At 32.0% G+C, this 27,383-nt stretch overlaps 5 protein-coding genes across 6 annotated transcripts; 4 read left to right on the top strand and 1 right to left on the bottom strand.

Moving 5' to 3' along the window:
• The first annotated feature begins 4,296 nt into the window (after positions 1-4,296).
• LOC114407009 (soluble inorganic pyrophosphatase 4-like) lies at positions 4,297-7,902 on the top strand. Of its 2 annotated transcripts, none has more exons than XM_028369917.1 (11): positions 4,297-4,415; positions 4,555-4,574; positions 5,161-5,201; positions 5,564-5,714; positions 5,800-5,828; positions 6,210-6,275; positions 6,349-6,456; positions 6,773-6,838; positions 6,930-7,050; positions 7,205-7,286; positions 7,554-7,902. In XM_028369917.1, exons 3-11 carry the CDS (start codon positions 5,172-5,174, stop codon positions 7,594-7,596), a joined length of 696 nt encoding a protein of 231 aa, XP_028225718.1. In that variant the 5' UTR covers positions 4,297-4,415; positions 4,555-4,574; positions 5,161-5,171; the 3' UTR covers positions 7,597-7,902. The 2 variants fall into 2 exon arrangements, with proteins under 2 accessions (XP_028225718.1, XP_028225719.1); XM_028369918.1 differs by having other exon boundaries at positions 4,299-4,415; positions 4,513-4,574.
• A 1,414-nt stretch (positions 7,903-9,316) lies between these two features.
• LOC114407008 lies at positions 9,317-12,350 on the top strand. The gene is made up of 2 exons (XM_028369916.1): positions 9,317-10,047; positions 11,976-12,350. Exons 1-2 carry the CDS (start codon positions 9,419-9,421, stop codon positions 11,992-11,994), a joined length of 648 nt encoding a protein of 215 aa, XP_028225717.1. The 5' UTR covers positions 9,317-9,418; the 3' UTR covers positions 11,995-12,350.
• A 2,352-nt stretch (positions 12,351-14,702) lies between these two features.
• LOC114407007 (probable histone H2B.3) lies at positions 14,703-15,364 on the top strand. The gene has a single exon (XM_028369915.1). The coding sequence runs from the start codon at positions 14,790-14,792 to the stop codon at positions 15,204-15,206; it is 417 nt and encodes a 138-aa protein (XP_028225716.1). The 5' UTR covers positions 14,703-14,789; the 3' UTR covers positions 15,207-15,364.
• Positions 15,365-19,069: 3,705 nt separating this feature from the next.
• Positions 19,070-22,986, top strand: LOC114407006. Its single transcript, XM_028369914.1, has 3 exons — positions 19,070-19,702; positions 20,877-21,244; positions 22,231-22,986. The coding sequence occupies exons 2-3, from the start codon at positions 20,894-20,896 to the stop codon at positions 22,651-22,653; spliced, it is 774 nt and encodes a 257-aa protein (XP_028225715.1). The 5' UTR covers positions 19,070-19,702; positions 20,877-20,893; the 3' UTR covers positions 22,654-22,986.
• Positions 22,987-24,264: 1,278 nt separating this feature from the next.
• LOC114407005 (organelle RRM domain-containing protein 2, mitochondrial-like) lies at positions 24,265-26,466 on the bottom strand. Its single transcript, XM_028369913.1, has 3 exons — positions 26,205-26,466; positions 24,818-24,886; positions 24,265-24,722 (listed from the first exon to the last, which is right to left on the bottom strand). The coding sequence occupies exons 1-3, from the start codon at positions 26,317-26,319 to the stop codon at positions 24,487-24,489; spliced, it is 420 nt and encodes a 139-aa protein (XP_028225714.1). The 5' UTR covers positions 26,320-26,466; the 3' UTR covers positions 24,265-24,486.
• Positions 26,467-27,383: the final 917 nt, after the last annotated feature.

The raw sequence follows: 27,383 nt of genomic DNA, 5'->3' as shown, positions 1-27,383 counted from the left end.
CAGCTAAATATCACGCACCAACCAAATACATCAATTTATTAATGTTGAGAGCAAGACTTGAAACTAGGTCCTAGATCACCTATGAAACAAACTAAATAGCAAACAAAAAGAAATAACGATTGTGGAAGGGTTGCATAATTCCACCATACATTTAATTTCCAAATTCCATTATTCTCGTCATTTGCACGAATAATTCCCTTAATCCCAATTTCTACCAAATCCCAAGTAAATATTTTTATTTGAATATATTAAATAAATATTTTTGTCTCATAAAAAAATAGGTGTCACTCCCATAACAAAATTATTTTAAAAGATGAAAGTAAAAAGTTGAAAAAAGAAAAAAGAAAAAAAATTAACACTAATTTTATTCACTTTATCATTTTAGTTTTTATTTTTTTCAATTTTTTTAATACTCTTTTAATAGAATTTATATTATCTTTCATCCGAAAAAATATTAGATTATATTTTGTTCACACTAAAAAAAATTCTGATCCGTCAGTAACTTCCATCTCATCTTTTTTAAGATGCAACAACTCCACTTTCATTACCAAACCAAAGTTGAAATAATTATCTTTCATTTAGTATATATGCAGCATGTCGGTGGAGGGGGTGTGGTCTTGGCGGAGAACGTTTACTATAAATTAAACATTTGTTGAAAAGGCAACACGAATTACAAAAAGGAATGTAATTTCGAGGCTATTTTAGGAAAAATAATTATAAAGGGGAGTATTTTAGTAACTAGAGGAAGTGAAAATATCAATTTCCCAAAGTATGGGTCTATGAAACATGATGAGGGCAAGGGTACACCAGTTATCCTATGAACTCCATGATTTAACCTGGGACGTGCTTTCAGCACTCCCACTATTGATTATTGTATTTCTTATTATATTTTGGAAGGATCATTCGGAAATGCAAAGGAATTTTTCAAAAAACAATCAAAAGTGCAAGAAGCAATACCGGAAATGAAAGAAACAACAACATTTTATCTAAAGTCTAAAATAGTTTGGATTGAACCAGCAAATCCAAATAAATTCAGTTCGTTTTGTTGGGATAATGGGTTTATCATTTCAAATTCCTGAATCCAATAACTAGGTCTCCTTGTCTATTAGTGCATTTTTATGGCTTAATTCTATTTTTAGTCCATGTTTATAATTGTGCAATTTTAAATTTTCAAAAAAATTATTGCACATTTAGTTCACTTTAAAATTTGGTAATTTTTGTCCACTATTAATTTGTTATCGATTTTTAATAATAAAAATTATTAACGTAACATCTTTGTGATGACATAAAATTCACATAATGATGTAATAGTATAACATTTATTCTACTGTGATACTAACATTATGTTAACTTGGCTCTAACAGTATACTAATGTGGCAAAAAAAAATAAAAATCCAACATATAATAATTTAGATTTTATTGTATCTATATTGACATATGTATTTCCCCTAAAAAAACATATTGACATATGTATTTATTAAATTTTTATGATAATTATTTATCCAATAGATAATACGAATAATTTTTTAAATATCAATATATAATGAGTTTAATTATTATCCTTGTTTACTTTTTAAGTTTTAATGTTTTAAGATTCATCATATATAAATTGTATTTAAACCAAATCAATTTCTTTTTATAACGTTGTAACAGTGACTCATAAAAATTCTCAACTTAGTATTATATACTTTTTTTCAGGAGACACTCCATGATATATCGTTTCTTTTTATTGATTTTCTATCATTTACACGTTTACTTTAAAAAAAACCAGTTCGTCCAAAACTATTTGGATTCCATTTCAGCTTCTCCTCATCCCCCCTTTTTCTAAAGTGCTTGTTCCTCCTCAGCACCCTTATCTCTTTTCCTCCCATTACTGATCCGTCCTTCTCCACCCACTATCGCCTCTTTAACAAATCCATCTCTTTTCTCCCATAATCCCCCACATCACAAACTTCACTTTCAATGACATGCAAAGGGGCTAGCTTTTGGAGGTTGGAAATGGCGATTAATGGGTGCTGGTTGTAGATTGTGACTGATCCTGCTTCGATCCTAGCTAATTTTTCTTTTGTTCATGGTTACATTTTGATTTTATTTTTTTGGTAATTTTGATTTTGGTTTTTATTTTTTTAATTGAATGTTTGTTTATTGCATGCATTATATATACAGGTCGATGATACATTCTACATCAATTTTTGGATTCATTGTACTTCTTCATGTTTTGTTTTGTTAAAATGAATTTGCATTCGGGCCCATCTTACTCATTATGCAATTCTACCACGTGTAAGGAAGGAAAATGAGAAACTTAAAAGAGAGATAGAAAGAGAAAATAAAATAAAAAAGAAAGATAAAATAAATATAATAAATAATGTGATGAGGAATTAAAAAAAAAATTAATGTTACCGGAAATAAAACATGAAATACGAAGAAAAAAATAGATAAAGATGAGATAAAAGAGAAAGAGATTGTAATGAATTATATTTTGACTGAAGTGTGAGTAGAAACATATTTTTAAGCAAAAGGAACATCATTAAGCGTCATAACTGTTACTCCTATTGATCTTCGGTCGCACACACACCATAAATATATTGATAAGAGAGGATAAACAAAATATTTGGGAGAATCAAACCAAGTCCAAGGAGAACAAACTATTTGAATATTTAAAAAGGTAAATCATCTTTATATCTAAGAAGATCATGCAATATAAAAAAAGGTGGTGAGTCCCACCAAAAATAACTTATATGTTATCTGTACCAAAGCTAGCTAACATATCTGCACAATCATTACATTTACAATAAATGTGAATGATCCTAAGCTTCTTAGGGAAGAACTTGCCAAGAGCAAGGAATGAAATAAGGCCTATGAGGAAGAATCTGTTTCCAGCCTCAAGAAAAGCCAGGCATTAGTTTTAGGAATCTCCATGGCAGTAACAGCAGTATTCACCTCAGCAAAAATGCCAAAAAATGAGTTGAAAGTCGAAACAATTCATATACAATCACATTTTGAAACATGTTGCATAACCAAAAAAATGTATCATGTAACTCCGTTAAAATATTCATGTGTGCATTATAATAATAATTAAATTATAATACTAATTTTGATCCAACATATTGGAAAGAGTTGTCTTTTTGGTCAATCCATGAAATATGAAGGGTGTGACCTGAGCCACATGGCAATTCCAAAGCTATCAACAAGCGAATTCAGGATTAGACTAGACAACTGTCAACTGAGAACGTTTGCCACACCTGATCCTGACTATGTCCATTGTCCAATATCCATTTTGCTCTGGACCAATTAAAAAGAATATTCTCTTTCTATATTTTGACACCAAACTAAACAAAACTACTCTCCAAACCTAACAGAATATCTCAGTTACAATGCTCGACCGTCAGAAACGCCGTCATGGTATTGATATTTTTCTTTCATTCATAAAAGTTGAAGAGGTTTAGGTTTATGACAAATTCATACTCTTACTCTATTAATTAAATTACATCTCTTAATATTAAATTTTCATTAAACTTTTTTAATACAAATAAAATGTATTTTTGACTTAAGCAAATTCTGGTCGGATAAATGATTTTATTTAATAGGTAATTTTATCATCAAGATATCAAAATTATCAAATGCAAACAGTTTTCAATGGATATATATTATTGATATGAAAAATTATAATATTAATCAATTAAAAATTAAAATTTTAAGTAATTATTATTAAAATTAATAAATTTATTATACACAATAATTTGTGATATAACACTAATGTAAGAAAACTTTAAGTTATAACCCAATTATGATTGAAACACTTAGTTTAGTCTTTTGCCTCATACGATTTTTTTTTTTTTGAAGAACATACTAATGGTAACTTGAGTTTTATTATCAAATTTTCCTTAATAATAAACTGTATGAAAATTCTACTATAAATTTTTTGCTCAAGTTAGTGTGTTTTGCTCAAATCTAAACTTTTGAAAAACAAAAGGTTTATGTGTTTTTTTTATAATAAAAAAAGGAGCTGGTTGAACAATAATGTACTACGTATTATTTTCTTTGACTTGAATATGAATTTAGTTCTTATATTTTTGTACTTTTAAATTTTGATTGGTGTAAGTTTTTATTTTGTTTTTATTTTCAGTCTATAAGAACTAAAAAACATAAATTTCTAAGAATCAAAAAATATATCTTAAATGAGCTAAAATTGAAAAAGTATATAAATTTTATGAAATTACGCACCAAAATCTAAAAGAAAAAGAAAAGTAAACGTACAGAAACTAAATTGATATTTGAGTTTCCTCTTATAGGCAACGAAGGTAAGAATTTTGTCGCTAGTTGAGTATCCTTTTTCTTATTCCTTTGCACTTTTATTTGTGCTCGTTCTTCTTCTTTCCTTTACACAGAACAACAGTAGCAAGCAGAGCCCCAAGGTTCTCACCTTCATCTCTTCTCTTCTCCTCTATTTTGCTGTCACACACACACTCACAAGCATTAACATCTCTCACACGCTTTATTTGCCTTTTCGAGATCTGTGTTTGAACCTTCACTTGTGTTTCCTTCCTTCTGCAGACGAGCTTCACCTTGCGCCGGTGAGTTTCTGTTTTCTCTGCTTTCACTTCACACTCGCACGTCGTCGTTTCACTTGCGTTTTCGTGTCGGATTTGTTCTGGTTCCGTTCGTGAGCCCGATCACTCGCTTTTAGTGTTTGCAACGTTATAAAAAAAAACTATTTGCAGGCACACTCCTTCTAATGTTTCTGTGCTTGATTCTTAATGTAATTTTTGAATCATCTCTTGAATCTAAAACGTGGAACACTTGCTCAGCTGATATCTTTGCGAAGGGCGTTTGTTCCCACCACTTTAGGTGGCGTGTGATGCTTTAGCAAAACCCCGTTCTGTTAAGCTTAGGTTATGGATTCGAGTTGATTAGATCTGCGGTCATTTTCGGATATTTTATTTTATTTGTTCGACGATTTCACAGTGTTTTCGGTTCGCCTTTTGTAAGTTTTGGAAACAGAAAAAGGAAAACATGTCCTGTATTGATTTTAAAAAAATAGAAAAATATTTTAGATTGCTTGATTGATTCATCTATTCATTTTTTATATATAAATATATAAGAGTGGTTGATGCTCTTTGGAGCTGAATAGCAGATTATTTTCTTTCTTTGCTGTTTCAGAAGGGCCACAGATGGTTGAAACCGATATGGATGCCGAAACTGTAAGAAATATCTTCTGCTTTCTTTATTTTATTAGATTGATATGAAAAGTAAACAAGGGGCATCTATGTAATATTTAATTATCTAATTAGTTGATTTGTTTATATGGTGTGATTAACTGATTATACTTTCAGGATTTCATTATAATATTAGTTTTCAGATAACGTGCTTTTTGGTACTCTCAGAAAGGTTAAATTGCAAACATATTTTTTAATCTTCAAGTGAATGTTAATATAGTGGAGATTTATAAATTATGTTAACCAAAGCCACCGTGATTTTGCCTGGTGAGGAAAATAACCTGAGAAACAATGTTTCTATCATATAGTGACTGAAAAAACTGTTGTATTGATGATTATAATTTCAGGTTGCAAATGTGGTTCCACCAAAGGAGACTCCAAACAGTGTTCCCATCTCTTATCATTCCTCACACTCACACCCTCCTCTTAATGAGAGGATTATTTCATCCATGACCAGAAGATCTGTTGCTGCACACCCGTGGCACGACCTTGAGATAGGTAAGCATTCAGAAATAGGTAAAAAACGGTGACTTGTTAGTGCTTCAATTGGTTTGCCAAGGTAACCAATTCTGTTTTAATGCAGGGCCTGGTGCTCCAACGATCTTCAATTGTGTAAGTCTGCCCAAATAGTAAACTAAACATTTCATTGTAGAATGTAGGACCCGTGTAGTTCACATATGCTTGTAGAATAATCAAATTTCTTCAGAACTTGGGTTATGAAGGTTAGAACCAAGGAACTTGTTGGATAAACTAGGTTTTCTGAAGAATTCAATATAGTCAAGCAACAAAAAGAAAATGCCCTCTGCCCTGTTTTCTTTTGTTTAGTCCCCCCAACCTTTGATACTGCCTTGGTAACATGATCAACTTGATTGTTAAGTTGTGGAGTTGTAATATACTAATATTGTTATATTTCCAAAGGACAAAAAAAAGATTTTTTTTTTTCAAATATCACCTTTGAGCAATTTGTTAATGTAACTTGATTAAATATTTCAGGTGATTGAGATTGGGAAAGGGAGCAAGGTGAAATATGAACTGGACAAAAAATCGGGGCTTATCAAGGTTGCAATCGTTGCAGAGTTATTTTTTATTATATTGTTACTATGTCAAGTTCTAAACACTAATCTATGAACAGATCGACCGTGTTCTTTACTCATCAGTTGTGTATCCTCACAATTATGGGTTTATCCCACGTACTATTTGTGAGGACAGTGATCCCCTGGATGTCTTGATTATTATGCAGGTATTTATATATCCGTTGATATATCAAATTTTCCCCGGATGTCTTCATTAAGACATGCATGCATTCTTACGATTGTCTGCATCTCATTTTTTTTGTCTACTCATTTTTAAATCCATTTTAAGCACGACCTTATTTTATAATGAATTTGATAACATATAATGAATCTATCAATTTCAACTGATGTCTTCTAGTCTAACAATGCTTGGTGATCATCCCACAATTATGGATCTTATTATTATCATCTTAGTATTAAATTTTTCTTAATTTATGTTATGTATGCTTCGTAAGATTCAAAACTTTACTCATACTTGAACAGGAGCCGGTTCTTCCAGGTTGCTTTCTTCGGGCCAAAGCAATTGGTCTCATGCCCATGATTGATCAGGTAAATTAAACACTCCCACCATTTCCCACACGGCAAGAACTCCTCTTTTGATGTTGAATATTGAATAACCACTTATTGCGCTGATATAAAGGGGGAGAAAGATGATAAGATAATTGCTGTCTGTGCTGATGATCCCGAGTATCGACATTACAATGATATCAAGGAGCTTCCTCCACATCGTTTAGCTGAAATTCGTCGTTTTTTTGAAGACTGTATCCTTCCAAAAATGCAAATTCTAATGTTTGGTTTTCAAATTTTCTATTTGTTAACGTCTATGTACATGATTAAATCATGAAATGCGTTGGTCCTTTTCAGTGCAGCATGTGAAATGAATGTTATTGTTGTTTTCCTTCATAAAGGATTTAGACAAGAAGAATGAAAACAAGGAAGTCGCAGTAAACGACTTTTTGCCTGCCTCAGCTGCTTTCGAAGCGGTTAATAGATCCATGTAAGTGGCACTCCTCTGACTCGAAAACACTTTAATGTTTACTTTAGTCATGACTAATGTGGAAACTGAATTGGTTCAAAAGTTTTGGATTGATTTATTTAGTTCCACACCATTTCCTATTTTCTTTGAAATAGTTTTTTAAATTAGTAGAAACTCTTTCTCTTTCAAATTCCCCGACATTTTAGTTATAATATTCTTTTTATTTTACATGCATAGATAATCAGATCAAAATATCAATCTCTTATAACATTTTTCTTTATTACGAAGGAGCTTGTATGCGGACTACATAGTGGAGAGCTTGAGACGGTAGTCGTTGATGAATGATGCACGTCAAGGATTTTTAACTGACGGACCAATGGAAGATGTTTGCTTGAAAAAAGGCTGCATTATCAATATTATGTAGGAATAAAAAAAAACATTTTACTTTAGCTGCCTCTTAGCTCATGCATGTTCTACAAACTACACGTGCTTAATTTCAAATATGTCATCCCTGCAATATCAAATGTACCTGCCTCTTATAGCACATGCACAATCCAATATCAAATGTTTTAATCCTGTATAATTTTATATTCTCACCCTTTCTATTAGAAAGAGTGTAATGGTTTTTTATATTATTTTATGTTGTTTTTTTAAATAGGTTGAAATTATTTTCTTGTTTTATGTCCTTTTATTCAAATTAAAATAGGCTAATTTTATCATTCCAGCTTGGAGAACTTTTTGTTGTTTTTTTCCTGAGAGGAATATAGTTAAAGCTTTGTGATCTAATTGTGTGTTGAGGATGGATCAATGAGTATTCCGGTTATGTCATAATGCGGAAACCAATTTAAATATAAATTTTTTCGATAGTTGGTGGTTTTCTGAAGGTCCATATCGACATTGCAGCGTTGACAGAAGCAGCAAGGGGAACAAATTTTTAAAAATAAAAAATAAAAAGATCTATGTAGGTATTTCCTCGGTAGTGTCACACTAATCTCGAAAAAAAAATTCATATCAAGCACCACTTTTCTTTCCCACAGTGGGAGATTTGTTCAGTTTTTTTCTGATTAAACATAGTCGGACGCTGAATATAAATATATCTTTTAATGAGATTCAAATCTTAACTCATCAGAATATTAGTCCTTTCAGTTACATCCAACTCTGGTTGGTTATCGTGTTTGATTTATATTTTTATTTTCTGTTTTTATTTTTTTGAAAATTATTTTCATTTTTAAAAGATTATGAATAGAAATTCATTACTCATCTAGTCAAAAGTTATAAAATAAATGACACCTAAATTTGACCTTGCCAAATAAATAAAATTAATAAAAACAAATAACTTAAACATAACGTCACAATCACAAAATTATTATGTTACTGTTTTTTTTTTTTTAAAAATCTTAACTTAAATTATTTTTAAAACTATGGTCATGATTAAATGAAGTCTTATTCATCTCAATTTATTTCAATTCTAAGCCAATGTCAATAAAAAAGAAAGGAGAAATTCGTTTTTGTTAGTTTAATTTCTACAAATTTCACTAATAAAAATATTTCGTAGGAAGGTTCTCTAAGCAACAATCAACGGCGATTTATCAAAGTCAACCACACGATAATATAAAAAAATATGTTGAAACGATTATAAAAGTGTTGTTAATGGACATTAATTCGAAGTTTTTTATTAATAAATATTTAAACAAAGCCTTATTTTTATCTATTAAATTAAGGATAAATTATAAAGTAGAGATTATAGATACTAAATAAATATTATTTTTATCGTAATAAATAATCTTTTTAAAAATATTTTCACAAAATTCCCATTTTTTTGTGTCTAAAAGGTCATGACTCTAATTCAATTGTTAAACAATGTATATGAGTAGTTATAAATTCTCTTATATCTAAATTTAACTTTTATAATTCTTTTTGTGAATTAAAATTTTTTTGACCGAAAATTAAAGTGATTTTTTTTAATGTATGAATTAGAAATCAAACCTAAACCATATGCTTTAGATATAAGGGAAGCCCTGATTCGTTTCCCGCTACATTAACAACTGGATAATCCCAGCGGTGGCGTGTGGGTATAAATAGCCCACCCATAAACCCTCTCATTCTAAAACCCTCTCTTTCGTTTCATTCAGTGGGAACCTTTCTCAAACACCATGAGTGCATTCCCGAACGGTTCCAACTCGAGCCTCGACAACCTCCTCCTCCAAACTATGATGGGCAGGCTCCAGCTGCGAGCTCCGATAAACAACCCCTTGGTCACACAGTCCCTCGAGGACTTTTTATTCAACGACCTCGGCGACGACGACGACGACGGCGGTGACAACGAGGACAGCGAGAAAGCCTTCGAAGGGAAATCGGAGCTTGCGAGAGAGGAGGCCAAGCTGGAAAGAGAAGTCATCAAGATCGTCCTAAGCGGAAACGGCGAGTCCGTCCTCAAGCCCAATTCGGGCCAGGCCGTGTCGGTTCGCGACCACCACATATGTGTCGGGTTTCAAGACGAAGAGGATTCTGGGTATCGCGTGTGGGAGTGGCATGGCCACATCATGTCTTTTGATGAGGAATTTGGGTATAACCCTGAGTATATATACGGCAATTACTTTCAGTGGTTTAAGGCTAGACCTTCTTCTGTTGCTGCTGTTGCTGATGCCGTTGTTGAGAAAGAGGAAGAAGAAGAGGAGGATGAAGAGAAACAGGAGAATCAGGGTTTGAGGGAGTTGATTGATAACAAGGATTCCGCGGATGCTCGCATTCTTCACAGGAACATCAACGCTGCTTGTCCAAGGTTTGTCTGTATCTCCACAATCCTTTTTTCAATTGGGTCACGCAGATTAATCAAATAGGTTGCTTATTTTTTTTATGGTAAAACTTGTTAATGGGGCGTTTGATTGCTTGAATGGTGTATAAGGCAAGCCACACATTCATAAAAGTACTACCGGCACAAGGTTTTTCTATGTCAATCTGAAGTGTTGGTTAGGTTTTTTTCTCTCCCTGACTTTATATGCATAATGGGTGTGTGTGTTTGACTGAGCGGTTCTAAAATTGATTTTGAATGGAGTGTGTTTCTCAATGAGGGTTTATAAAATTGATTTTAAATGAGATTGATTTCGGTTTGTTAAATCTGATTTTGAAATAGTGTGATTTATGCTTGAATTTTTTAAAATTTTAAAACAAAGTTACTAGTAATTATAAAGTTTATTATCCAACACAAAAGCTGGCTAAAATTGTTTCAACTCAAATCAATTGTGGGCTCGGAATCAATTCCTTAATGTGAAACCAAACATGTCAATAATTACCTAAAAATTAGGTTAGCACATTAGCTGGTATCTCAACCTCAACATGATTCAGTGTGAATCCAAACATGCACTGCATATGGTGAATTTTAGTCTTTTAGATGCTGTCTGCTGGGAGCAAAATTGCTAATTGTTTCTGTGAACATAGGAGATGATTTCGCCAATGCCTGGATTACAGTTTTGGTCCTTCTGGTTTCACCCAAAGTTGATTTTGAGCCTCCTTATTCCAATTATAATAGCGTCTTCCCAGGAGTTTTGAAATTGATGCAAGTCAGTTGTTGTTGATGCGACTGTATCTTTGTTGACATGGCTGTGCCATTTTCTTTTGCTGATTTTGCAGTAAATTTTATGGCATATCACTCTTTAATGGTGACTTTGCTAATATGAAGATGACATGGCATTTTGCAAAATCAATGACAGTATGACAAGAAGTATTGTTGCATTTGTTATTTATTTGTTGGGGGGGGGTTCAAACTTTGGTGAAACTAAGAGAACAAGACTGTAAAATAAGCCTGAAATTTAATAACTTAAGTGAAAGTATCAAACTATGTTGCTGTTAATTTGAAATTATATACATGGTTATGCACTGACCAATGCTTTAACTTTAACATTAACATCTTTCACAATTTGTGGTTTGTGCATTGACTTTGATTTAGTTGAAAGCCCTGTAGGTTAAAGGAGATGTTCTCAATAGTTTTATTTTTTTTGCATGGCATGTTCTCAATAGTGAATAACTTTCTTTAGCATCATATTGTTAATTGTTAACTTGGTGTGACCTTGCTAAATATACCAGTGCCTTCTTTTTGGATGCTGTTGCTTGTATAGTAAGTGTATGTTTCATGTTTGGTTAGCGTCTCTAAACATTAGATCCACATCAAGTGATCAAACCCGAAGCTGCTACATATAGATTTGGTGTTTAACATGAAAATACAACAATATGCCCGTAAAGGATGTCGGTCCAAATACACTGCAAGTCTTTTGCAAAAAATTAAAGTTAAATTTGGCATAAAATGGTTATTGTCATTATATAAAGAAGCTGGAAAACTCCATGGAAGATAAATCCCTATGTGAACTAAGAATACATTTCTAAATAGATTTTAATTTCACTTCTCCCTTTTTGTTCTATAGTAGTTGCTGTCTGTTTGGTTTGTCTTGAGCACTCTCTTTTTGGTAACTTCCCTTTTTTTTCTAAAAAAAAACTATCTGCTTAGTACTTACCATTGTAAAACTTTGTTTTAAATAATTCTGCATCACAATACCCTTTTGACATTCCGTTATGTGATTAGTCTTAGTGTTATGCTGTTCTTTATTGCGAGATCTTTTTTTACAGTTTTCCTGAATGCAACTGAGGAAACTTTTTCACATTTTTTATTTTTTATTACCCGTTTGACATGTCTCATGTTTTCCCCTGCTGTGACAGCCTGACAGGTACTAGATAAGACACGATTCTTCATCGGAAATTCAAGTTCAAAGTGTTGCGAGCAGAGGTTATAGCCAACATCTCATTTCCCGTGTTCAACAAAGATTGATTTCCCCTGCTTTTCAGAGTCTAAATCTCAGAAGCCCGCATCGAGGAATTTGTTTGAGCTTTAAATTACATGTAAAGGATGCGAGACCTAGATTTCTCTACAATAATACATTTATCTTTGCTCAGTTTTTTAATCTTATAGCAATTTTTTACTTTTGCCTTTTCATTAAGGCTAGCTGTTTTGATGGTAGATGGTTGGTTTGCGGGTAGAAATGAGTTGCTTATTTACTTGGCAGAGAAATGCTAATTAACACATTATTTTTTTAATTTTTTTAGTTTTATGTCATCTAATAATTTTCTCTGTCAACTTTGTAGTTTTCAATAAATGCTAACGAATAAGTCTACAAAAATTGGTATAAAGACTTACAGGAGTGTATTTCCTCCGGACTGAAATGCATGAAGTGTCACTTTGGCCTCCAAAGAATCAAAATGTTATTTAGGTTTTTAAAAATGTAATTTGTCTATCACTTTAATCTCGTCATTAAAAAATTCTCTTTGAAGTTAATTTTCATGTCTATGTGACACATTATTTGCTTATGTGGTAGTTGATTATGACCCGTGACAATTCAATATATACATGACAATTGACAATGTATATTTGATGGTATAATAATTACTATCATTTTGATTCCAAATTGAAATGTCTTGTGGAATAATATTTTGGTAAATGGATTTGGTTGATAAGTTCTATTGTTGTATTTCTCATACGGTCAACCCTAAATTTGCTACAATTAAAGAAGGTAATCTTGACAACCTAATTGGTTGCATAAAGAGGTGAAAGTCTTCCAACGCATCTTGTATTAGTTTGAAATCCTCGTATCAGACCCTTGCCATCCACCTGAGAAGGTGTTACAACAATTTGGGCAATAAGGAGATTCCTTGCTCATTGTGCATTATTACAAAGTATGTACCTACTACCAGGAAATGTAATGCGATGTTTATTATCTTAATCATATTCTTGAAGATTAGGCTAGAGGAGCACTCTCAGTTCAGGTTATTCTTAATGTATGTGCATGGATACATGGTTCCATCACATTTCTTGGTAGGAGTGTCAAATGAGTCAATCTAATCCATCTTTAACACGTCCAAAAATATTTTGGATTGGGTTGGAACTTTTTTTGTATTCAATTGAAAAGTCTAACCTAACACCTTTTTTTTTATTGGGTTGCAAGCTGGGTTACGTTGACTCATCAAGCTTTTCTTTTTAGAAAATAATAAAAACATTTAATCATTTTATTTGTCCCAAAATATCTTTCAATTTTAAAATGAAATATGATTTAAAAAGAGAAAAACGTTATAAAGCTAGTAAATCAAGAAAATACTCAAGAGATGATTATAAAAATTTGAAAGTGTTAAATGTAATTTAAGAAGAAAAAAAGGTTGTCGGAATGAATGGGTTGAATTATGTGTTGTTGGGTTGAAATGTGCAACTCAACCTAGCTCGTTTAAACAGGTCATGTGAGTCGATATGTCGGATCAAACTAATTTTTAACACCTTTATTTTTCATCCATACATTAGACATCCAATAGAAAAAAAAAACTGGAGTAGTCGTGTAGCTTCCTAAAGGCACCCCAATTAGAGTCCAATTCAAGGAAGTTTCAGGATTTTTGTGTAAGTATATATATCTTCGTTGTGTATTGAATGACAATCAAATCTTCCAAATACCTACTTATATTCCTCTTTGTAGGTTTGATTTGTGATCATTGCCTAGAAACTTAAGGTAATGCTTGATTTGAGGATGGTTACTTAGGGCATTGATGCTAATGCATGTAATACTCATTAACATTTACACATATAGACACTGCAGCAGGATACACATATCAAAGGAGTAAGACTCATCAATGATGTGTTGGTGTTATTATTTTGACTTTGTTGTATTATTTTTTATATTATGTTCACATATTTGTAATATTTTATCTTCATTTTTTTATTATTCCATGATATGTTGACTTATTTAGATTTTTATTTGTCTCATATTTTGCCTCATTTTTTATTTAAAAATTATTTAACTATCAGAGTATTTAAAACAAATAAAAAAAATGATAAAATGAACTAAATTAATTAATATTTTATGTAACAACTTATTAAACTCATTAAAGTCATAAAATCATTCAATAAAAATATGATAAACAAATAAAATAAATACATAAACTACACAATAGAAACTGATTTTTATTGCATATTTTAAATGAAATACAAAGGAAAACTAGTTTCCGTTGTATATTTAATTTAATATACATAAAAAGAAGAAATTAGTTTTCATTGTGTACTTGTGTGTATAATACACAATAAAAACTAGCTTTTGTTAAAAATAGTTTTTGTTATTTTCTTTTGAAAGCAGAAAGTGCAAAGATCAAACCTAAGAGGTTGTTGCTTCCTGGAATGGACTTTCCATACAAGAAATAGTTATCCAACATAAGATTGTCAACAGCATGTCAAATAAATGGGCCAAATCCCAAGCAAATGAACTCGTGAGCCCACCCGAGTGGCAAAAGACGGAAGCAATCCTTGGGCGCTGAAAAAACGCAATGTCAATCCAAGACGCCACGTCACCGATCCGCGTGACTCAACCCCTTCCAATCAAAAGCTTTCTCTCTTCCTATATATACACACACATTCTTCTGTTCCTTCACTCGTTCTATCTAATTCAGTTTTTTTCTCCCATCATAGAAAACCGACCCTCTCCTTTCCCTCTTCACCAACCAATGGCTCCCCCAAAGGCCGAGAAGAAGCCCGCGGAGAAAAAGCCCGCAGAGAAGGCTCCGGCGGAGAAGAAGCCCAAGGCCGAGAAGAAGATATCGAAGGAAGGAGGAAGCGAGAAGAAGAAGAAGAGAACAAAGAAGAGCGTGGAGACCTACAAGATTTACATCTTCAAGGTGCTGAAGCAGGTTCACCCCGACATCGGAATCTCAAGCAAGGCCATGGGGATCATGAACAGTTTCATAAACGACATCTTCGAGAAGCTCGCCCAGGAGTCGTCGCGATTGGCTAGGTATAACAAGAAGCCTACCATTACTTCCAGGGAGATCCAAACGGCGGTGCGTTTGGTCCTCCCTGGGGAGTTGGCCAAACACGCTGTCTCTGAAGGTACCAAGGCCGTCACCAAGTTCACCAGCTCTTGATTGGTTTTGTTTCCTGTGTTTCGATTAGGGTTTTCTGTTGACCCCGATTTGATTCGCATTTTTAAATTAGGGTTTTATTTTCCTTTTTGTTGCTTTTGAGGGTGTAGATGTAAAATTAAAGCTTTATTTTTAAATAATATAAATGCCGTTTTTTAATATGCCTTGTTTTGAATTGTGATCCGATCAAAACGTCTTTTTGCGTCTTCTTTGGTTTTCTGGTTTGTGATTGTGGAAATCGAATTGGCTGTTTGACCCATGATATCCCTTTGAGCTTTTTCCAATAATGAGACAATTGCTCATGGTATTGGCCGTGTTCCTCTTGTGTAGTATCTGCTAACAGAAGTGCTTGTTTATTATTTAATTGCCTGTTTATGAATGGTGGAGTTTGGATTTGCGAAATGTATATTCGTGGTGGTTTATCAATTATGTGGAAGTGACAATGTCTGCTCTCAGGAACTTGTATATAGTGTCTGAATTTTCATTATTATTTGTGCATGAAGGATTTTACGTCTACTTGCTCGTGTGTGCAGTGAAAATTATCAATTATAGCTTGACCTGACCATCGTTGGTGCTGGTTCTCTTTGTTTTGGGAGGATCGGGTGGTATGTTAATTTGTCAGGGTTGGTTGACTGTAAAGTTATGAAAATTCAATATGCATTGAGTAGAACACATCCTCTATTCAACCATCTGTGTTTCATAAGAATCCTTCATATTTATGATCTGTGCATAGCTGTGTATACATTTGTTCAAGTATTCTAGTTGGCGTATGATTTTGAATCTCGTTGAGCTTGAGTTAGTGTTTGTTTTGAATTTCGTTGAGCAGGTTATTGTTGCCATGGTTCTGTTATGAAGAGTTGGACTTGAAAAGAATCATGAAATTATTGGGGACGAAATGAGTAATTTGACCATGATTTTTTTCCACCAGTTTATTGTTGGTATGTCAAATGTCTTTTCACTTTTGAGGAATTTGGTTGGTTAATTTGTTTATTTTTAGTTGGGTGGTAGCAGTCTTGAATGCCTTTTATTTTTCCCTGTTTGAAATGTTGGTTCTATCATCTGCATCTTCCCGCGATACCCCCAATTCGGAGGTGTAAATTTCGGTTCATACGACTAAATACTGTAGTATTCTCAGGATCATACAAGGAGAGCTAGCCTGCCTTGGACATTTTTGCTTATACAGCTTGGTACAAGATGCTAGACTCCTTTGTCGCGATTATTTGTGTATGCAGGTGATAGTGTGATATGAAAATAGGATATAAGATGCTCTAAAAAAAGAACAGCATATACTGTATGCGGATAATTACTATAGGATGTCACTCTCCCCTTGGCAGAGGAAAAGATGATGATAAATTGTATGGGATGCCATTCGATTAATAAACTACCGTGAATGTCATGGTTTTTTTTTATCTTATCTAACAAGGCATAACGTAACCTTCGTCTTCCTAACATACAATGACATGATTAATAATTAATAGATAATCTTGTTTATGATATGATTAATAGATAATATTGTTTTTAGGTATGTAGTTAGTGTTTTGATACTTGAATATGTGAATGGGAGAATATCTATGAGAGATGTTAATTCCCTTAAATAGTTTGCAACTTCAACACAGTCTTAATTTCTGGTTGGGGTATACTTGGAGTTGAAAAAAAAAAAAAAGCATAACCTGCACAACCTTTGCTTAAAGGGGGTGTTTAAAATTTCGGATTAGTTATTTTTTTTTATAACCAAAAAATTTAAGATAAAAAAACAGAATACCTTATTTTAAGGTATTATGTTATATCTTTATGAATTATATTTTATGGAATAATATGATAATTACGAGAAAAAGGTTGTGTACCGTAATTTTTTTAAAACAATCATTCAATTACAATTTTATGTATGGTATAAAATCAGTACATAAATATTAAACTTTGAAATTATTTATGGAATAATATGATAATTACGAGAAAAAAGGTTGTGTATCGTAATTTTTTTAAAAACAATCATTCAATTACAATTTTATGTATGGTATAAAATAAGTACATAAATATTAAACTTTGAAATTATTTATGAATATATTAAAAAATTGTTAGGTTACATTTTAATATTATTAGGAATATCATGTAAAAAATAATATGATAACACATTACTTGGAATCAACAATAACTGATTTTTTTTTAAACTTATAACAAACACGGATATGTAATATTTTCATGTTTTATTTTCAATAATCAACTTTTAATCCGTGACACAAATGCACTCTAAGTTACTAAATATATATTCAAACAAATTTTTTAAAGAACATAACTTTTGATTTTTTTCTGATACTGGAAATATTCAGATTAATCTGACACATGCGGGTCATAAGTAAGAGAACACACAAAAATGGGTTGAGTTAATTTAGCATTAAATACTTATTTGTTAAATTATATTTTTCAAAGTTTGTTTGAGTTAATTATTTAAATCACAAGGAATAAAGTAACAAAAAAAACACAAAGATAAAAAATAATTGTCTTTAGGTGAAACAAACTTTTTATTTATTTGTAGAAAAACATCAATAATCTTTTTAATACAATTTCTAACATTTTTATTTTATATATATATATATATATATATATATATATATATATATATTTAAAATAGTTACTTTGCGAAATAGATAGGTTACTTGTACATAGTATGTTTACTTTTAGAAAATGAATTAATAATAGAATATGTATGAAAAATCAGTTTAAATGAAGTGTATTGTCAGTATTTTTATTTTGAAACATTAAATTCTTGTTTGATTTCAATTATTAAAATGTTGATAAAGACATCCTTATCCTTAGATCTTAAATGAACACATTTTAGAATTCCACGTCTAATGGACTAAAAATATAAATATAATGTAGTTATTTGACATCGATAAAAGTTGATTGCATGGGATATAATCCATGAAATAGAAAAAGGAGTGACAAAATCTAGGTAAAACCATTTAGAAAGACTCGCATCTAATTGAATTATACAAAGATCTCTCTAATAGCATGTCCAAAGTTCCTTGCTTAATCAATTGTTTATTTTTAAACATCATTTGTTTTTTTTTTTTTATAAATAATCTGTGTTATATTGAATTGTTTAAAATTAAAAATCAATTATTTATATAAACATTGATTACTATGAGTAAAAAAGTTACAACATTTAGGTAAAATATATATAAATTATTTAATTATAATATATATTATAAGAACCAATTAATATAATCCACACCTCCTATTTTCATATCCATATACCGAATATTCTCTTTCCTGTCCGATTCTTGATTCAAATTTGTAAAATAAGTATTTTTTAGTAAAAAATTATATTAAAAATTTGATTTTAGAAAAAATAAATTAATTGTTATATATTTATTTTTAACTACTTATATATTAATAAATTTATTGTAATACATTTGTCTAAAAAATTATTTTAAAAAATTATTAAATTATGTATTAATTTTAAAATAAAATAAATAAAATTTTAATAATTTAATTATATGATATCGGAATGCAGATTGAGAGACTCATCCCCATTTCTTAGATTATACTCGAGATGCTCTCAGCATAAGAAAAAGAAGCTTTTGTTTCGCTCCATAATACAGAGTAGCTAAGAACAAGATAGGATGTGAGGTTCCTTTCCGAATTTCAATTAATAATATACTTTGGGCCCATGTATGTTATTGGGCCTCGACGTAAGCAAAATGGGCTGCTATTGATAGCCGTAAGCTGTAAAAAATATCTAGGATCCTCACGATGATTGAAACGTGTACGTTGGAGATTCGGTCTCGTTAACAGAGAGACAATACAACAGGTTCCTTGACCTTCTAGATTCTCTTCCTATATATAAGTCCATTTTTTCTCCTCTATCTGGACAACATCAACCTAATCCAGTTTCGTTATTCGCCCGACACATTTTTTCTCCGATCCCCTATTCCTCTCCATTCTCCGCTGTGTCGATTTTTGTTACTCAAAAGGGAAATTGATTTGATAGATAGACAGATAGATCGTTTCTATGGGTTAAAGTGAAATCCGAATCCGAATCTGAATCTGAATCTGATCTAATCATTTTCATGTTAGGGCGTGCGATCTCCAATCAAGCGCGGTTGTGTTTAGGTTTCATTTTGTTGGGCGTGTGAGTCGTAGGGGGTTTCGAAGAGCATAGAATAATGCCTTCGGTGCCCGTTGATCTCCGTCTAGTTCCTTCTTTGACCGTTTTCCATGGTGGATCCTCTTTTCATCGTCTGAAAAATCTTGAAAAAAGTGATCGGCGTGGTAATCTTAGTTAACACTAGGTCTTTCGTTTTCTTCCACCTTCTCTTTCTTTTCTCGCTCTCTTTTGGTCGTCGTTGTTGTTGGTTCTGCTCTGAGCGAGCTGTGATTAATTCGTCAGCGGATCGGGATCGAGGGTTTGCTATTGTTGTTCTTTCTGTGTTTGGTTGCTATTCTCTGCTCCTGTTTTGATAGTGTTGTAGTTGCAGCTCCAAACGTCGTTTTATAAGGTATATTTTTTTGGTAATCTTGTTCAACTTTCAAGCTTAGGTATCATTTGCTTTCCGACTTATGTTAGTAATGTATGAAGTGATTGATTTTGTGTTTGAACTTAACCAGCTTTGCCTTTGTTATATGTGTAAAACATGTTTCTAGTTGATAACTATGTTTAAATTAGTTTTTGTATTCAAAAGCATGTTTTTGTTATCTGATCAGAGTAATCTGACTCGTAGTGTGGTCATTTAGCTAAGAACAATGCGATTATGAGTTGGTTGTATTTAATTTTTGGTAATTAATAATATTTTATTTGTGTACTATGTATTTGGGTAATTTATTTCTGATTTGTGCTACTATCTAAATCACCTCTAATCTACTTGAGCTGACCATCTTTCGGGTACGAACTCTACCTTGTTGGTCCTTTCTCTTTTTATTAAATTTTACTTATAATGGAAAAGGTGAACATTTTATTCGTAGTATTTTGCATCCTCGCAGCACTTTCGTATTATAAGTGGCCTGATTACATGTCTATATAACTTAAATAGATCCAAGCTATAAAATGGGTATCCTTGCCTCCTGTTCCTACTTGAACGGGTTATGTTTTAATAAGAGATGTATTGGCCAAATAGAAGTGAAATGTTTGTTTTGCCAAAATGGAACCTTCGGTTTGGATAGTTTTGCATTTTGATTCTGATTTTTTTTATTTTGATAACTTTGTATGCCCTTATATTTACAGTACAATGATTTTTTATATACTGTAATCAAATCTTAGATTGTCATATAGTTGAAAATTAATGACTTTTGTAATAATTATTTTAAAAGTCATATAGTCATATGTAATGATACTTCTAATTGATTGATTGTATAATTTTTTTTATATTGACATAAAAAATTAAACCCTATTTTCTATATTCTCTAAAACAATATTTTATATTTTTAAACATTTGATAGACACTAATCATGTTGCCATCTTACTAGAGAACATTAGTGGTGGACTATTGACTCTTATATGCTAGTATTTCTTGGTTCATCATCTGTCATCATTTTAAAACTTTTTTTTTTTAAAATTTTGGTCCACAATGTATTAATAATGAAACATAACTGTGGAATGTTTTAATTTTTAATGCTTATTATGTAGATTAGTGATAATTGTGTTATTCTCATTCATCTGATATGTTGTTTTTTTAGTTGCCTCTTAGTACCTGATGCTATTGATGGACACGTGCTCTAATACCAATGTTGTGCATGACGACAACTTCATAAGTAATCTTGGAAGGACTTTTAGTGAGTCATTACACATTCAAGATGCTCAGAAATCTTTACTTGCTTCTGAGGGGAGTGACATCTATAATGTGAATGAGGAAAAAATATGTAAAGCAATGAAAGATCAAGCGACAAAAGTAAATATGGCGTGCTTGAAAAAATCTGCAACCTTTCCAATTCCTAATACCATGTTGCCTTCAAGCTCGTCTGATAAGGAGGCTGATACTTCAGTCACAGAACCACTCTATGAGCATTCTGCTCATCAAACTTACTCACGCTCTGTATCTCTGCCTGTAAGTTATCTGATTTATATTACTTGGCTGTTAGTAAAGTTTGAAGGTATAGTTTGTAAGCAATGTATGCTTTTGCTCAATGAGAAAATACTGAAATTTTAGAAAGGATTGTTGGACTCGTGTTTCTTTATTCCTGTGTCTTATGTCAACAATTTTCAGTAGAAAATGTTTGCATAAATGCATAACGTAAAAATACAAACAAATCAATGCCCTGTAGGGAGTACAGAAAGGTTTGTTGGTATATTGTAAGCATTTATGCAAATATTTTCTATTTATGTAAAGGGCAATTTGGTTCTTGAGGCTCCCACCTATGTATCACATATGCAGTAACACAGACTTATCCTGGTAAGTGAAGAGCCAATTTTTCAGGATTGAATGTGACCTAGGTCACAAGCAAAGCAGCAACCTTACTGGTGATGGGTTGCACTCAAGTGTTTCTAGTTGTGTATCACATGGAAAATTATATTTTAAGCATTTAACCAATGGTTACAAATACACTACCCCCCCCCCCCCCCCCCCCTTTCTCATTTTTTGTTGTATTGGAACAATGGAAATTTTGGAACCAGAGGCATCGGTTTTTCGGTTGCAACTGAAAAGATTAATGTATTCAATGCTGTTAATTACTTTGTTTTGAGAGTATCATGATTTAAGTTATATTTCGGATTCTGTCTTTATGTTTTTGGTTAGGTTTTTGAGTTTCTATTGACAATGGGATAAGTAAATCTTGTAAAGGTTAGTATGTTACAACTTTGTCTCTGTAACATTTCCCTTTCTATTTGGCTCCTCCTGCTAGAAGTGAGGTTTGAAGGGATTAGAAAATTTTCACCTTACTATATATGCATTCAAGACAGGTGATGCTTGATAGAATCGTATTCTGTGAAGTATAGTTTTTGGCTCATAAATATGGACTAATATCTATCTTATTCTTAACACGTGCCTATTCTTCATTAATGGCTTCCATTTATTTCTGTATTTTTATACCACAGGCTCCTCTGAAGCTTATACCTGCCATAAAAGGTAGCCGTGAGAAACATGGGGGTTCACAGGTGAAATTGAATGTGAAATGGGCCGCTGATGTGTATGATCCAGTGCCTACATTGTTATCTCACACTGTAAGAAGCAACAAGAAGCAACAGAAATCCAGGAAGAAGAAGCCTGAAAAGAAGAATGGAAAGAAGGGTCAAAAAGGAAATTCATCTCGTGGGGGCAGCAGCAAAGATAAGCAGTTTCGCAAGCTAGGTGGGACTTCTGGTTTGTGCTACAAGTCAATGGATTCTTGTGATAAAGTGCTTGGAGTTGCTACTGAATTAGATGCTCTTGATGTTCGAAGCCAGGATTCGTACTGTGGAACTAGCTTCCTTAAAAAATCAGTTACTGAACTGCACTACTCGGTTGCAGAAGCACTATGAGTGAAATACTCTGAATGTCTTTTCTTATTTCCTTCATCGTACATAAATAAGCTATATTTTGCTGTTGGCTTGTTTGGTGGAAAAAAAAAAAAAAGACATGGGATTGTATGGTGAAAGCTATTTGGTAACTCTTTAGAGTACATGCAGTCAAGATTGGCATTTTTATTTGTGATGTGGGACAAGTTTTTTGGTAGATGAGGTCGTGTCTAGCCTTTCCAGTCATTAATTCTAGTGAGGGATCTCTGAAGTGGTGTTCTTTTGTTGATAACCTCTGTATCGTTGGATTTGTGTTTTGATTATATTGTCGTTTGATGATAAATGGTGCTGCTAAAATCTTGACTCACTTGACACCCAAAATAAGGAAATCTTGATCTTACAAAGCTTAATCTGACTCAAATTAATTCTACTCCTATTTGATATGCGTTAAATAAAATTTACTAGTATTAAAAAATAGATTGAATTTGTACACTTGTCTTGTAAATCAGGGGACTTATTCTCGATGATATAGAAAATTAGAGTATCAGAAAAAAAAATTACTGCAAAGAAAATTCGAAAAATCTAAAACAGTTCCTGATTTGTCGTCACTGAATTTAAAATCCGCATTTTATCATTAGTAGGGAAAAATAAATAATTGAATAATACACATAAAATTTAGATGTTACCGTTATAGTGTTGAAATCGTGATAATTTAACCACGTAAGTGTGTAATGTCAGTTACTACTATTTATTTCGTTATACACCAACATTGTACATTATATCATTGGTAAGATTAAATTGCACGGCAGGAATATTGTGTTATGGAATAATATATTTTTCTAATGTTTGATTTTAAAAAATGATTGAGTAAAAATATAATACTATTCTTATTTTTTGACTTTTTATTATTCCACACATTTTTTCTCTTTTATATATGTGCTTCATTCTCTAAACCTATCTTACCAAACATTGTACATTGGCAGCCGACGAGGGTCACCTTGGTTGCCGGCAAGGACACTTTGGCTGCCGACGAAGACCATATGAACTGTTGTTGTTTTCTTTTTGTTCATTATTTCTTTCTTTTCATTATTAATTTATTCAAATATTCTCATCGTCATCCTCTTCCTTGTTGCTATGTTTTTTATTTTGCCAACTCCACAAAGGCCGCATTGTACTGCCATGCCGTCGCCACCATCATTGTGATCCTGTGATGGCCTCGTGCCGCCAAACCATGCGTCCGATGACATCATGGGCCACACCTCCTCTGTGGAGATGCCTCTCCTTTGTTTTGCCGTCAAGGTGCTCAACCACCAACATATAATACAAAAAAATTATCCTATGACTTAACTACTTATCCAATATTATTTTGTTAGTATTGTTTTTTTAGCAAATCAAATACACCCTTAAATATCCATACTCAAGTAAACAGTCATAATTATATAGTATGTTTTTGTAATGAAAATTAACTTGTTTTTACATCAGACAATCGTGTATCAATGAAAACCCCAAATACTTAATCCACATATATGTGATGGTCTAGATTCCGATGTAAATGTCGACAATCTCTCCATAATGTTTTTAGGTAGAAGAAAAGTTATTAGTTTTAAGATTAGGAAATGTAACAAACCGGAAACATACAGAACTTAGCAATGAAATTCCCTGGCCGATGCAATACCGGGGAAAAGAACTTAGATGAATTTGCATAAATATAATGCCTTATGGCTACAGTTCAATAATCAATTATGACTGACTGATACAAATATTTCTCAATAAATGGCAGTATAATTGGCTGATTTGAATAATAGTCTTTAAAAAATCATCCAAATATCGTGAGCATAGATGAAGTTTCTTTAGTGCTCAACCACACCAGCCAACCGTTTTGTTGACAGTGAAACCTATTTCGGAGGGCTGAGACTGTGATTGCTGAGGAGGTCTAGGCTCTCTTGGCTTGGCAGGATCAACAAATATAACCCATCCATCCAAAAATTTAGCATTCATTCCTTCTCTTGCCCTTTCAGCTTCTTCTATGGTTGTATAAGTTACAAAAGCGAATCCCTTTGATCTTCCAGAGGCTCTATCAGTTATCACCTTAGCTGTATAGTTGAAAACTCAAAATGAATGAAGGTCAAGCACAACATATTTCAAACTAAAAAAAAAGAAGAAAGAAGAAGCAGAAGTTCATTATTACCTTCAACCAGCTGCCCAAAAGAAGAAAATGCATCCTTAAGGTTTTCATCTTTTGTCAGTCTAGAAAGACCTGTTTGAATGCACAATATTCACATTTACAAATGTTAAATACAGAATCATATATATTACAGTATGCTAGATAAATATATTGGAAACTTTTAACCAGCAAAAAAGGGTTTAAAAAATAATTTACATGCATGCACCAATTATTGTCATACATACACAATTACATATGTTATACACTGATACACCTAGTGATTTCATACAGCAAATGGTGCCAAAAAGGTAGCATATAACTTCATTGAAGTTCATGCCAAATAGACCTGAAAACGGGTCCCTTCAAAGTTCACATAAGTGAACACTAGCCAGAAATAAGAGTGTAACCTTTATAAAGAAATTTTTGTCCCCAGGAATTAGGTAAGGCATTCAAAGAAATCCAATTTGATAACAGCTATAATTTGGTTTTTGCTTAAAGTAGCATTGCCAGGAACATAAATTTAGGGTACAACAAAGTGCAAGATATAATTAAACCAAATTAAATCTGCAGGTTGGATATGAACTAATGGTCTCAATCAATTCTCTCTTCTTCCCTTTATATGTATAAACAATAAACATTTTTTTTTTCAATTTTGACCAATATTTCCAGTTCTATGTTTACAATGTTTTGCCAAGCTAACATGTCTTCCACAATTTCTAAATTTTTCTGATCTACATTCACGACAAGGTTCACCACTGCTTTTTTGAATAAAAAGTGGAGCCTCATATCACACATATCCAAAGTTTTCTTAGACCCACATATCTGCATCATGTCATTATTAATCCTATTGAGTACCACTGTCCAAATGGGATGACTTGACCTTAGAGGTGATCTTTGAGTTTCAAAGGGGTATTTGTACAAGAAACCTCATTCAACAATTTATGTTTCCAAACCACCTCCCCAAACCAGAGAAGCAAGAGAAAACACTGAAATGCAAAATGTTCAGCAGAAAATGTATTTTTCTTCTCCTTTACTCCCTTCCCTCATGATTAAAAAAAGTCTTTTTGAGGAATCATCTGTGGATGGATTGCAAATTGACAAAACATAACAACTAGGGCAAGTGAAAATTGGAAATTGGATTTCGATGGCAAGTAAATGGATGTTAACATGGGTGTGCCGAATTTGCAATATTGTGTATGGTGGGAAATGAAGGTTTCAAGAAACCCTCGTAGGAAAAAAAGGCATTATTAGTGACACAGCAGGCTTATTAACACAACACATCACAACTACATTTATTATATGTAAAAAGGAATAGAACAATAAACATCCATAAGTAAATGATTTATTTCATTATGTAAAAGGACAAAAAGAAGATGGACTTTGCGAGACGGTGAATTGGGTAGTGGCTCACCGCTGACGAAAAGTTTGGGGGAAGTGAGAGTTGAGCTGAGACGAATGGAAGCATAGTGGGAATGAACAAGTGGGGTGTGGCGAAGCAGACGCTGAGCTCCATACAAAAAAGCCATTTGATGAAACGATGATAGAATCGAATCTCACCCAACAAAACACAAACCTTGGAAGAGGTTTTGGAGGATCCTTTAAACCCTCTCGTTGTCGTTGCACTCCAAACAGGGTCTCTAAACCCCAAAATAAGAGTTCCCTAAACCTAAACTCCAAATATGATCCATAGCACGTGGGTTTATGTTTTTTTTTTTAAACATAGTTTTATATGTTTTTAAAACTTAGATAAAAGCAATGTAAAAATGAAAAGTAATTCAACCTATTAACCATTTATTTATTATAACTAAAAAAAGCAAAAAAAAAACTGTATTAAATAAGAACTTTAAGTTTTTGCAATGTTAAAGATTTTTTTTTAATATGTTTTAAAAGAATAAAAACTTTAGTCCCTAAAATGTCGATCAATTATGTTAAAGGGAGGAAACTAAAATTTGTATTTCTATTTAACCTATTGAATTAGAAGAGATTATATTTATCTATATATATATATATATATATATATATATATATATATATATATGTATATATATTCTTGAAATTTGGTGTTTTAGAAATATAGAAGAGAATAAGTCAATATGGAGTGAAGGCGCTTTGAATAATATTGTGAATGATTTACAACAAGATATTGAAGTCTAATTCTTTTAAAACAAGATATTGTTTTTTTAAGGTATAAATAAATACTTTTTTTTGTCTATATAATTTAATGTTTTTTCATTTTTGTCTATAATTTTTTCATTTTAATCCTTGAAAAATGTAATTGTTTTATTTTTTTATATTTAAAATATTTTAAATAAATCTTTAAACGGTAAATAATGTGTTTTGAATAATGAAAAAAGATATTTAAATTTTTTAAGGATGGAAAATAAAATAAATATATTTTGTAAGGAATAAAATAAATTTTTTTAAATGATGAAAATATAAAAATGCCAAAATACATTGATGAAAAAAGTATTTAAACTTGTTTTTTTAATTATCATTTGACCATTCTCTTTTGATATGGGTCGGATCATACGAGAACTCAAAAAACAAAAAGGCCGCACAAAATAAGAGTAAGGGGACTACTATTCCCACT

Source organism: Glycine soja, chromosome 3, assembly GCF_004193775.1.
Source record: "Glycine soja cultivar W05 chromosome 3, ASM419377v2, whole genome shotgun sequence".
Lineage (NCBI taxonomy): Eukaryota > Viridiplantae > Streptophyta > Magnoliopsida > Fabales > Fabaceae > Glycine > Glycine soja.
This window is presented reverse-complemented; position numbering and strand designations above follow the sequence as displayed.